This window comes from Thunnus thynnus, chromosome 9 (genome assembly GCF_963924715.1).
Source record: "Thunnus thynnus chromosome 9, fThuThy2.1, whole genome shotgun sequence".
NCBI classification, from domain to species: domain Eukaryota; kingdom Metazoa; phylum Chordata; class Actinopteri; order Scombriformes; family Scombridae; genus Thunnus; species Thunnus thynnus.
In genome coordinates this window covers 19,738,117-19,751,248 of record NC_089525.1, presented here as the reverse complement: position 1 = coordinate 19,751,248, position 13,132 = coordinate 19,738,117, and the positions used below count along the sequence as shown (strand labels likewise).

Genomic DNA, 13,132 nt, shown 5'->3' with positions numbered 1-13,132 from the left:
GCATGACCTCACCAGCCACACACACATACACATACACACACACACACACACACACACACACACACCCAGTCGCTCGTTCTCTCTCTCTCTCTGTCACACACACACACACACACACACACAAACCACTGGCATACCAGAGAGCCTATATTTAAAATGAGCCCTTGGGATGTTTTTTATTTTCAGCATTTAGACATTCTATCAAAAGTGGTAAATGCGGATACTTGGGTGTAGAAAGAGAAAGTGTGTGTGTGTGTGTGTGTGTGCGTGTGTGAGTTAATCAGTGAGACTGATGGTAAACATAGGTATGACAAAATATAATCATAGCATAGGAATAGCAATGAGTCAACAGCTTTTTACAATGATAATGAGTGCGCATTCAGAAAATGAGCATGAGATTACGGAATGTTTTGAGCCAGACCCAAATAGTTACAAATTTGTTAAGGCTGCAAAATACCACCTTCCAAACTTGTAGCCGTTCCAAATACAGCCCTATCATCCCACGTCTCATTTTCAAAGCCTCTCTTTTCTCCCTCTCTCCTCCCACCACAAATCCCAGAACCTCGAGCGACGGAGAGAGAGCGAGAGAGAGGGAGAGAGAGACAGAGGAGATGAGGGGAGCGTTTAAATCTAGCGTTCCGTGAGTGGTCGGGTCGGTGTCTGGAAATCTTTCACATCCTGTTTACGCCGGGCAGATTTCAGCCCGGGACCGCAGAGAGCTGGCAAGGGCCTCTGCCTGGACACAGCTTCTCTCTCTCTTTTCTATCTGCTCCCTGCCTCCCCGCCTAAAGATCTCCGTCTGCAAACCTTTTCCACACCGCCTCCTTCCTATCAACGCCTTCAACCTAAAGCAAACAAGCACACGTCTGGCTCGCTCCGCTGCCCTGCGGCCGCAGGAATATGACCGGGGTGGAATCGAAATCGTGATAAAGGAATCCTTTTTATGCAGCAAGCAGACCAAATGTGGCTAAATCACACAACAGCCCCTTTTAATGTCCAAGTACAGGTTTAATACAGCTATGTTGTCATATTTACAGTGTCTTATATCAAACAGAAACTTCCAGAGAATGTCAAGAGAAATGATCTGAGAAGGTTTTTCATGCCTGTAAAGAATGAGAGCAAAATCCTGACATTTGAATCAGGCAACGTAAAAAAATAACATCTGCTAAAAGTGATCAAATAGCGAAGGTAAATGAACAAAGGATCCATCTGTCCTCTCGTCTTTATTTTCCCCCTGAGCGAAGCAGTTTGTAGTTTTAGTCCTGTATTCATTCTCCTCCTCCTCCTCCTCCTTTCCGCCTCCCTCACCTCTTCCTCTGCACTCGCTTCCATCAGCGGCACTTGCAGGATTTGACGACCATGTTGGAGAGTTGCTCAACACGTGGCGTGCGGCCGATAAAGTACATGATGGTGAGGGGCTCAAGGTCCTGGGGAACGCAGCAGGGCGAGGCGGAGGCCTCGGGGTTCAGCTTGTTGTACAGGGGCAGGATCTGACCAGGGAATAGAGATGAAGATGAGTTAAAGGTGCTGAAGACTTTCTCAATCAGCTTCTTACTACGACCGATAGAGTCCTACATGAACACAATTTAGTTTTGGTTAATTCCGGTGAGAGATTTTCTGAATTTGTGTTTTCTCTGTTCTTTTCTCTCACTGGTCTGAAGTAGGTGGTGCTTAACTGGAAAAAGTGACAGTAATCATGTCCTTTTGGCACCAATCAGTATTTGGCAACATTTAAATCAAAATCTGTTGACAGCTTTGGGGTTGTTTGCTTATGTTGCCATGTCGCTATCAATCAAATCTGATCAAAACACACCCACACACTCTGGATGAAGCAGATCAACAGAGTAAACCTTAACTCCAACTGTTGCTTATTTAGTGTTATGTGATGTAGAAATACTTCATGTTTTCAGGGGCTTTAAAAGAAGGCTGTGTAGGTAAATATATTACTGTCAAGTCAAGTTCAACCATTGGTGCTGTATCATGTAATCCTTTATCAGTGTGTTTCATCGTTTCTTTTTCAGATACTTTGACATGTACCAAACTCCATAAACACAGGAACCAGGCAGATCAAATAGTGCAAAAGCCACAGCTGTAAAGTGTTTGATTGCAGCAAACTTCACTGTCAAATAAATCCTACACATTTGACTCAAAATGAACAACATGAAGAAGGAAAAAGTAAAAACAGACGTTCTGTAAGAGTCCGTGTGGCTACTTGCCAAACCATACGCTATGAGACAAACAGGCCGTGTTGCGTAAGTCTATATGTTGTGTAGTGAAGCCATAATAGACTTCTGCGAGGTGACAGCCCACTTATGACCTTGGGGTTAACCAATCTTAACTGACCGCGGTGTTCAGCCACCACAAACAATGCACATTAAGCTCATTTAAGGGCAAATGTCACCCGCATCTTTAAGTTTCTGCACCTTGAAGTTGGGCTGACATCTTATTGGAGTTTGGTCCAAACCAAAGTGTTTTACCAGAGCGAGTCAGAGCAGTTAGTGAGCAGCTGTTGTTTTCTGTTAGGAGTTGCTTTTGTTCCGACTGAAACAAATGTTCATGACGGCTCAATCACAGATGATTTCTGTTTGTACCATCTGGCTGTGTGTCTTTCATTAAGAAGTCAGTCATTTTGCCATTAAAATTATTACATAACAACTTTTATTTAGCAAAAAGTGGTCATGAATCTCAAGATTGGAGGAAAATATAATTTAGTAAAAAAAGAGCAAATCTAACTTGGCATGACAGTACTACAGATGGTGGTCTAATTTATTAGTCTCGGTGGTTAAAACAGAGTTTTTTTGTTGTGGTGTCGTGCTCCAGATGGGCTTAGATCAGATGTAACAGTCACAAAATGAACTGGTGTTTTTTGACAAACCCAAAAATATAAGAGATATTTATTTCTGGATGCAGACATACAGTATATGAGCTTGAATATTGTCTGAAAGATTTTAGTTCTAGTGCTGATAGGAAACAATTTTTGGTACCAATGACAAAATGATACTTCATTCAATACCTGACTTTAAAGGAATAGTTTACTTTAAAGGAATAGTATGACATTTTAGGAAATGCGCCTATTCATTCAGAACCACTAAAGCCCACTAAATAACAAGTATCTTGCTTGTTTAATCTATAAACAAACATGATGTGGTTTTACTGGGAGTTACATACTGGAACTGTTTCATAGCCAGGAAAAGTGACTTCCCGGAGTCAGAAGAGATAAAAACATGTTAATTAGTAAGCTTTAGAGGTGCTTGTAAGCAGATATTTTTAACTTTAGACTGAGCCCCTGCTTCCAGTCTTTATGCTACGCTAAGCTAACAGTCTAGGTTCATACGCAGCTGACAGACATGAGCGTGGTATCAGTCTTCTTGTATTCCTCTTGGAAAAAAAGAAAATATGTTTTTTATTGAATTATCAAACTGTTCTTTCAAGAAAGATACAAATATTTTAGTTTTTTTTTCCATTTAACAAAAAGAGGCCAATTTTCTAGTATTAAACACAAGCAGCTGTACGAGAACTTGTACTGACGATGAAAAAAGTTTGATTTACATCAGGAACTATCTTATCAAAGAATAAGTGAACTAGATTTTGAATCAGATCAAGTATTCTATGCAGGTTTTTGGTGCTTTTTTGACAGTTTAGTGCTGTGGACACGTTTCACTTGTTACCAAAAACACTGAGGTTCAACCGGGTCCCAGTCATATGTCATCGTACTGAAATAGATGACGATACCAACTCACCATGTTGTAGTGGTTGTTTGCACTCCAGAGGTAAGGGCAGTTGCCAGCACAGAAGTTGGCTTTGTAACCTTTGGGTTCGTGAATCCACTTCCAGTTGAGGTCGCGCCTGAAGTCAATGTAGAGCGAACGCAGGCAGCAGCCCTGGTCTGAACCGCTGAGACACACGGAGAGAGAAAAACTGTACTCAGAGCGAGATTTTAACTCCTGTCCTGCATTTCAATGTCTGGGGCAAAGGCCCAAAGTTTGGGTCATGGGAATATGACAAAGGGTCACCATTGAAGAACCAGCCATCAAGAGTTAATGACTATGCAAGTCAGCCAGAGTTTTCCCCTGCAGCGTGAGGTAGTCTAAATAAAACACTGCATGCCTGTTGGCCTGCAGTCTAAACACAGGTTCAGTATTGTTAGTTTTGCCACACAATAGTCTGAAAAGTGAGTTTTGGGTCAGCAGGGAAAAAAAATCTTAAATCCACCACCCACCACAAAAAGATTTCAGAATTATAAAACTACAATTCCTGGAAGAGTGTGAGCGCTATCAATCATCCCCTGAGCCCCCACACAAAACCACACACACACACACATGGGTCTCGTTGGCGGCATACCGGGTGCAGGTTGTGGCGTCTGTGGCGGCTGCCCTCTTCTTGCGGTTCTTCTTGGCCGGGTTGTCCACTCTGTCGCTAGGCAGCAGGGTGAGGATGAGGTGCGGCGTCTTGGTGCTGAAATCTGGCTGGCCTTTAACCTGACCCGGCTTTCTTATCTGACGAAGCTGCTCATCATCCACACCTGCGGAAAAGATGATACCTTTGAGTGTCTTCAGTTCGCTCAGTTTGCCAGACAATGTGGTAATTCAGTTAATTAATAATTACCACACATTTACAGATTATACTTCTGACACAGATGTTTTTTTACACACCAAAGATTGTGTTTTTAGCCATCCTAGCAGCACGGCTCTATAGAGACGGCAGTGTTGGTCAGTCTGTCCACCATTTTGGTCCTGACTGAAATATCTGTATGTAAGTATTGGATGGATTACCATCAAATTTTGAACAGACATTCATGGCGCCCAGAAGATGAATCCTGATGAAGTTATCTTGTGACTTTTCCTCTGGTACCACCATGAGGTTGACATTTTTGTTTTTTTTAATGAAATCTCTCGACAACTATTGGATGGTTTGGTTCAGACACTGATGTTCTCCTCAAGATGAATTGTACTTTGTCCATTACTTTAGTTTAAGACCAAATACCTGCAAAACAAATGACATTCCCATCAGCTTTAGCTGTACTTTGTGTTTTGTGCTAATAACCAATTGTAGAATGCTAACATGCTAAAATGAAGATGGTGAACATAATACCTGATTAACATCAGCGGGTTAGCATTATCATTGTGAGCATATTAGCATGCTGACGTTAGTATTTTGCTGTGCACCACTGTACCTGAGCAGCATAGTTGTAGAGACTGTTTGTCTTGTTTTAAGACAACATTTGAAGTTCTAAACTTTTTGAATGTTGTTAAACAAATAAGTACACGGTTAGAAATATATACATCATACAGTTGTTTCCGAGGCCAGAAATGACTGACCTGACTGTTTGCATCTGATTTCATGGTTTTTATGAGTCTTCCTGGTCTTCTGGAGTGCAAGAACTAAAAACAAGTCCCCCGCCTGTTTTGCCACAGTATCAAAAGCTGACATTTTTACCAAATGTGAAAAAAAAACTGACTTGGCTGAGCGTAAATCCTGAGGAAAGTGCCGTAATTTGGGTCCTAATTAAGCAATGCAGACAGTCTGGTATTCAACAGTATCACAGTGTGTGGAAGAACAGTTTCTCCATTATTCTTGCAGAATAGTGTGCAAGTGATTCATAAATCATTTAGGAGACGCCTTCCGGATGAGTCTACATTTTATGGTCATATTTTGTGACCTGCAGGATTATTGCTCTGCCAATAAATCTTACCGAAGTGCTTTTAACGCCCTCAAAGCCATTTATAAGAGACATCCTGTCATGTTTGCATCTCACGAGTATAAATAACCAAATGACGCAAAATAACCGCTAGTAAGAGATCAAGATCTTTTGTTTTATCTCATTAAATCTGTTATCTACTCACAACCAAGTGACAGTAAAGACTAAAATGATCATGTAACTTTCTCAGAGGAACACGCAGGTTAAACTGAGCCTTACAGAAAGCTGCTCTAGTCTAATCCACTCTGCACATACAGTGTAGCTGAGTACTGAGCCTCAGTCAGCATCATATGCAAGAAAAACAGAGAGAACCGCCACAAACCTGCAAAGAGCGCCTCCAGTTCCTCACTCTTGTTGGGCACAATGTTGTTGGTGGATGGGACAAAGGTGCAGCAGGGACAGTGGACGCCCAGCCTCAAGCCTAGATTATTCTCTGATCAGTAGGAGGGAGACAGAGGACACAGATTAATTTATAAATATATATATGGATCATACTGTAAAGTAAATGTGTGGCTGGTGCAGCAGCTGACCTGGATCTGACACCCAGTCCTTTACGGTTTCTGTGACGTCCACAGATATCCAGGATCCCTTCACCCGCGGCTGAACGGTGCGAGAGTCAATATAACGTTGAGTGGAGGTGCTTTCTTCATCTGGCTTCAGCAGCTGACACAACAAACACACACAGAGAACGACAGGACGGTGACGAGGCAGACACACGCAACATATAATTATGATTTCTTCACATCTACCTGTCAGGATAGACAGTAGATTTTATAATTTCCACTGTGGTTAAAGGAGGCAGCGAGTTCACCGCCACAATTTCTGCATAGCACACAAATGACATAGAGAATAAAAACAAAAAACAAGCAATAACCTGCAAGGTTTTTCATCAGGCATGTAAATTATGTTGACTCACTTTCCTGGGGCTAGCATTTTTCTGTAAGAGGTGTGAAATTTCCCCCTTCGAGCCAAAATATAAATATAACTTAATTGGTAAAGATTTAGTATCAAAATTGTCTTGCTGACAAATCCAGACAAGAAAAATCTACCCTAAAACAAACAAAAAAAAGGTGTTTCTGTGATATTACACAATTCAAACAGCGTGTGCACAAACAAGTTTTTTCAAAAAGAAGAAACATGTGCAGGTGATTTTACAGAGTTTTCATGTTGAAAAGAAACAATTCTGCTTCTTTTATAATAAATGGGGGATAAAATGACCTAAAGAGATTTTAAAGCACAATGGATTCTCCTTAAAACAGCGTAAAGGGTGCTTCATTCTCATATAAAAACATACAAAACTCAGGAATCAACAGTTTATCTTGTTGAACTCAAGTTTACGTTCTTGCTCTCGCTCTGAGCTGTGTCCGTTACTGACAGACTGTCCTCTACCTGATGGATCTCCACTCTCTGCTCTGACGCCCGGGCCTGCGGGTTGGGAGCTCTGAAGATCCTGAATTCAGCTTTGACCAGGGTGCTGTTGGTCAAATCCACTCCACTGACGTCGAAGTGGACGACTCTGTAATGGGGGTTGGGGGCTACTGGCTGCACCGCATCTGGAGGAAGGAGCATAAAAAGTACAGGATAATATTGTTAAAAACAGCATTGTGAGCCAGATGCATTGTCTCTGACATAATTACTGATGATAAGTGTCTCAAAACTAAATGATAGGTTTGGGCTGAGTGAGTAAACGTATCTGGCCTTGTACTTAACATGTGGGCAACTGTCACATTCATAGGCTTTACTCCATTAGACAGTTATGTAATTATAAACAAAACAGTATCCAGCTCCATAAATCCTACCGTCTCTCAAATAATCCACTTGAGACCTGGTTCAAAACACAGCTGGTGAATGTTTGTCACTGTGAAGCTGCATCAGAGGATTTAGTGCTTTGCTCAAGGGTAGCTTGAAAGTAGCTGTAAAAGGAGGGTAAACTCATAGGATAACACATTTTTTTCCAGCCCTTCCTCAGTTTTCCAGCTACAACCGCTTCTGTCTTATGATGGGCGGCATCACTGGATTTGGTCAATAGATCTAAGCAACAATAGTCAACTTCATATGATTATATTTCTGTTGATGTATTAACGGTGCACGTTCTGTAATCAAGTGCAATCTCAGGTTGCTGGTGCTTTACTTGACCATGTGGTGAAACTTTATACTTCTCTAAACTACAGAGAGATATTCAGTACTCTTTCATCTACATTTATTTCACAGCTTCAGGTACTATTTTCCTTGCAGAAATGTATAAATCTTATTAAACCTTAAAATATAATAGACTGTGAAAGGTTGAACTACCCAACAAGACCATGTATAAGAAGTTAGAGTAGCGTCACCTGGACCAGATACAACATTGAAATAGTGCTTATGAATTAATGCGTCAGTAATTGTTCAGTTTAATTGTACTGTTACTTTTAATACTTAACATATATATTATATAATGTGTAATATTTTGAATAAGGGACTTTTACTTGTAACTTCCTACATTCATTAGAGAAGGATCTAATAGTTCTTCCACTATTGTCTGAGTTAACACTAGTATTGATGGAAGTGAAGTCTGTGGTTACAATTAAATAAAGTTACAGTACGTCAGTGGTTCCCAACCTGGGGTCGGGATGCCCCGTGTGGTCCCAACATGCATCTGTGTACAAGATGATTAAAGGAAAAATATATAAATTATGTTTTCTGTCTTTTCTTCTTTTTTTCTTAAGAAACTGAACACTTCGTGCCATTCAAATAAAACGATCTGAAAAGAAAATTCGCTGCTCACATTGCTTCATTTTAACTGGAAACAATAATTTAAATTCACTTAAATTCATTTTGGACCCACGAACCACACACAAACCCTTCTCATGTATAATAGATGGACTCACTTGTATCGGTGCGGGGAGGCAGCATGTCAATCCGCTGCACCTCTTTGGCGTAATAGTCCTCCTCGCTGCTCTCGCGCTCGCATGCGGACTCGGCCAGACGAGCGCGCTCCTTCAGCAGCTCCCGCGTGCTGTTGTACAGCAGCATGACCTCCGGGGGCACCGAGCCAGACGGTTCGGCCTTGGTCGGGTCCGGCGGGCTGCGGATGCGGAGCTTGCTGAGGATCTGTCCGCGGACCGCCTCGATGCGCCGGGACTTTTGCTCGTCCAGGTTAATGAACTGGCACGTGTTGATCCCCTCCACCAGCACACCGGAGAACCGGAGCAGCAGCAGCAGCGCGAGGTGGGAGAGCCACATTGTCCGGAGAGGAGACGGAGGAACGGAGCTACTCCCTGAATGGCCGTGAAGGAAGTCCAGCTGAAACAAGACTACTGATGACTTTAAAACTGAGACTTGCAACCAAGCATGAAGAAATGTGTGCGTCAGTGATGAAAAATTTAAACTGAAGGCTTTACTGCCTCCAAAACTCTCTGAAATTAAATAAAAAGTCCAAACAATTCGATATGCACGCCTAACAGGCTGTTCTGGTCAAAACAACTTTATGTGGAAAATGAAAACCACATCTGCTGACTTAACGTTTATCCTGCTACGGTAATTTTATAACATTTTTCATACACGCGCCTGCAGCAGCACCCAAAACACAACGACACATTATTATTTAGTCATTAAAGGCAAGATTCTGGATAACAATAAAACTAAGCGAAAACATTTTTATGAATAAAAGCTTATCAGAAACTGCTTATCAACGCCAGTTGATAAAAAAAAAACTACCAAACTCCAAATCTAGTGATTGGAAATTTGGATGACGCTTCACTCCAGGCTGGTGCGCTCAGGAGCTCCGGTGTGGTCCTGCGCTTTTGACGCATGCGAAGGTGAAAAGATTTAAATGACAATCAGTCCGAAAAAGTTACAGTTTTATCCGTCTCCGTTTTCCGTTGTCCATCCTCGGATAATTTAATAGCTTTCAGGAGAAAAGAGTCATCACAGGAGCTCAGCCCATGTCGCAAATCCTCCAAACGAAAACCTGAGCTGCTCACTTCATCTGAAGCAGCCGGGCTCCTGCGCCTTCACCTCCGAAAAACCCATCGGGGGAGCAAAAAAGTGGCCCATACCCGCTCCCAGAAAAAAAAATCTAGTTAATGCTTTTAAAAAAAACCTAATGACGTCCTCCCATTCCCCGTTATAGGTAAACAGAAAGCAGGCTGCACTAAAACGTTGGAAAAAACTGTTGATTTATGTTGGAAAAACCATGGTGGGCCTGTTAATCCCCCTCATACGCTATAAACATCAAAACACGGAAAGAGTCAGGCGACATAAAAAGACATGACGCAAAAAAATATATATATGAAAGAAGTCCTTGTGCTGTGAATTAAAAAAGGCAACTTCCCAGTAAATTACAGATCCCCGGTTTAAATGAGCACCAGCCTGATCTCTGCTGGGCTGAAAGCACAGAGGCAGAGAGCTGCTGCAGGATGTGACTCCATTATTCTGCAGATCCTCTGTGAGAAATGCACCGAGTCTCAGACAGAAAGAGGAGGTAGAGGAGGAGGAGGAGGAGGAGGGAGGGACTGGACGTGTGTGTGTCTGTGTGTGTGTGTGTGTGTGTGTGTGAGGTGGTAGTGGTGGTAGTGGTGGTGATGGGGCGGGTTGCCACCAAAGTGAAGGGAGTGTGTGATTATGTAGGCAAGGGCCATCTTCCTCTCACCAAAGCAGGCACACACTCATACAGAGAGGCGCAAGTTTCTCCTGCAGTTTTTTTCTCCCCACAAATAATGCTTGAACCGCCATCTCTCCACAGGTAAACAGGTGAAAGAGGAAAAAGAGGTCAGAGTGGATGGAGGGAAGAATGAGAAGAGCCATGGATGAATTAAAGAAGCTGCTTGAGTCATCCAAGTTGAGATGGAATAAATTAACTGTCTAAAAAGCAGAGGTGGAAGTAACTACATGCTAAAAATAACTGGGTTAAATTTTTACCCAGTTTGGATCAATACAGCATCAACAACCCAGTTTCGGTGTTATTTTTTTATTTTACTGTTGGTTTATATACAGAAACTAAAGCTTTATAATCTACTCCACTCTTTTTAAACTTACATGTCAGGTTTGTTATTGATTGTTAATAAAAATGTGCATCTTTTGAATGTCATATGCAAGTTACTACAGCTTCCATAGATCAAGATTTAAGGATACCAGCTGAGCTGATAACGTTAGTCAGTTTAAAAAGTTGGCTCGCTGACGAGAGATGTTAGATTAAACTAGGAAATAAACACTGAATCTAAATGATTTAGATGTGTCACACACACACATCACTGTAGGTCAGTGTCACATGTAATATACACATGCAAGAAAAAAATGCATGGAAACAGTCTATTTAGAAGTATGTTTTTAAAAGTTTTTTGGTGGAGAAGAATCTGGGCTCAGTCCCTGATGGTTAACAGTCCAGCCAACACCCCTGGTGAGATGGTATTTAAGGCTGCACTCAGATCAATAGGGAAGAGTTTGGTTAAGAGCCCGGAGTCAGCTGCCATCAACAGGTCATTGGTGATTTTCACCAAGGCTGCCTCTGTACTGTGAAAGGAGTGAAAACCAGACTGATATTGTTCAAACAGATTGTTGTCAGTAAAGTGAGCGTGTACCTGAGCTGCAAGTATTTTAGAGAGAAATGGTAAATTTGAAATTGAGCGGAAAATTATTCAAATTGTTGGGGTCTGCACCAGGTTTTGAGTATTGAAGTTATTACAGCTGTTATGAGAGATGAGGGAACCAGAAGTAAGGGAGTCAGTTATTAAAGAGGACCGGGAAGGTAGACAGACTTATACTAAATGAATAGGAAGGGGGTCTAGCTGGCAGGTAGATGATTTGGATTTCAGAAACTGCTGGAAGTTCAAAACTATATAGTGAAGAAAAGAGGGGAAGACAGAAAGGCGATTAAAGTGGACTGTATGTGGTATGGTTCGAAGGGGTCAGTTGCTGGTGAATATTTTCAATTTTGGCATTAAAAAAGATCATGAAGGCGTCACATTGAGCAACTGAATACAGGTGAGGTGCAAGAGTGTCTGGTGGCTATAACCATGGAAAACAGGGTTCTTGTGTTACCTTCACCTGACCTAATTAAATTTGCATAAAAGGTAGATTTAGCTGTGAAAAGAGCATCCTTATAATGAAGTATGTGGTTATTGTACATGTCTTTATGAACAACAAGGCCAGTTTTCGCATAAAGGTGTTTCAGGAGATGGTCTTTAGCTTTAAACTGGTGTATTTCAGGTGTAAACCAAGGGGCAGAGTGAGTAAAGGAGACAGACTAGGAACAGGAGCGTTTAAAAGACTATGAAGTCCATCATTGTAATGAGAGGCCAGTTTGTCTGGGGTGGATAAATTGTCCTACTATCAATTCTACTGGAAAGAGCAGAAAAATCAATATTCTTAATGTTACGTAATGAGATGGAAGGTAACAGATTTGTTCTGGATAATGTAAGGTGACATTGAAAGATATTAACTTTTGGTTGGAAATGGGCAAATGCAGTTAAGAGGAATTACACCGAAGCAGCACATAAGGTCGAGAATTTGTCCTTTGAAGACGTAGGAAAAATCAATATAGTGCTGTAATCGAAAACTGTCCAGACATATTAAGTCCCTTTAGTATCGTTGGCATTATCCATGTGTAAAATAAATTCACCCAGCAATATTACATTTTAGGGGACAAAGGACATAAAAGGGTTAGAAAAACAGAAAGTTGGTCGGGGTGGTCAATAAATAGTGGCTAGTATAGTAGGAATTGGCCCATTGATTTATAGGCCAATGGACTTAAATGAAACATGCACAGATGCATTTATAGAAGACACTTTCACTTTTGGCTGTAGAGTATCATGAGACTGGTCCTTACCGCTTTTCTTGCTTTGAATTGCTTTGAAACTTACACATGTATCCAGATGAATTACTGTTCTGGTAAATATTTTTAAAGGCACAATCTGTTCTCCAAATGTACACTAAAGGGCATCCCCATTAACAAAAGTCAAAGCACAAGATTGAAACTGCTGTTAAAGGACTAACAAATCTTTTAATAAAGGTACTAACGCTACAAAACAACTCTGTTGTTTTCTTAAGTTGTTAAAAGGTTGTTGACCTCAGTAACTGTGCCGAACAAAATAAGTTAGAAGCAGGCAAAAAAAACAACAACCCAAATCTGTGTAAATATTTAAATACTCTGGAGACGACCTACTCCTGACAAAAAGCATGTTAGGAAACAACCGTACGTTTTGCAAAATGTGTAGGATGGACTTTAGTGTTTGTCATGGTGGTAAAATGATGTTAACCAGCATGCTAGGTCTGTTAAACATAAACACGCCCAAAAACCCACAAAGAACAGATCAACCATCCGTTCGATTATAGCAGGGCGGGCAGTAAAGGCACCTGGTGATTAGATCTCTGGAGCCGAGAGAAGAAACTCCTTTCATAATGTAAAAATCATGGTCAGGTGGGGTCCCGCTAAATCTCCCTTATTTTCAAAGCCAAGTG

At 41.4% G+C, this 13,132-nt stretch overlaps 1 protein-coding gene across 1 annotated transcript; it reads right to left on the bottom strand.

The window, feature by feature from the left end:
• Nucleotides 1-965: 965 nt before the first annotated feature.
• On the bottom strand, nt 966-10,196 carry tgfb5 (transforming growth factor, beta 5). Its single transcript, XM_067599515.1, has 7 exons — nt 8,563-10,196; nt 7,085-7,248; nt 6,226-6,358; nt 6,018-6,128; nt 4,339-4,519; nt 3,738-3,891; nt 966-1,487 (listed from the first exon to the last, which is right to left on the bottom strand). The coding sequence occupies exons 1-7, from the start codon at nt 8,915-8,917 to the stop codon at nt 1,329-1,331; spliced, it is 1,257 nt and encodes a 418-aa protein (XP_067455616.1). The 5' UTR covers nt 8,918-10,196; the 3' UTR covers nt 966-1,328.
• Nucleotides 10,197-13,132: the final 2,936 nt, after the last annotated feature.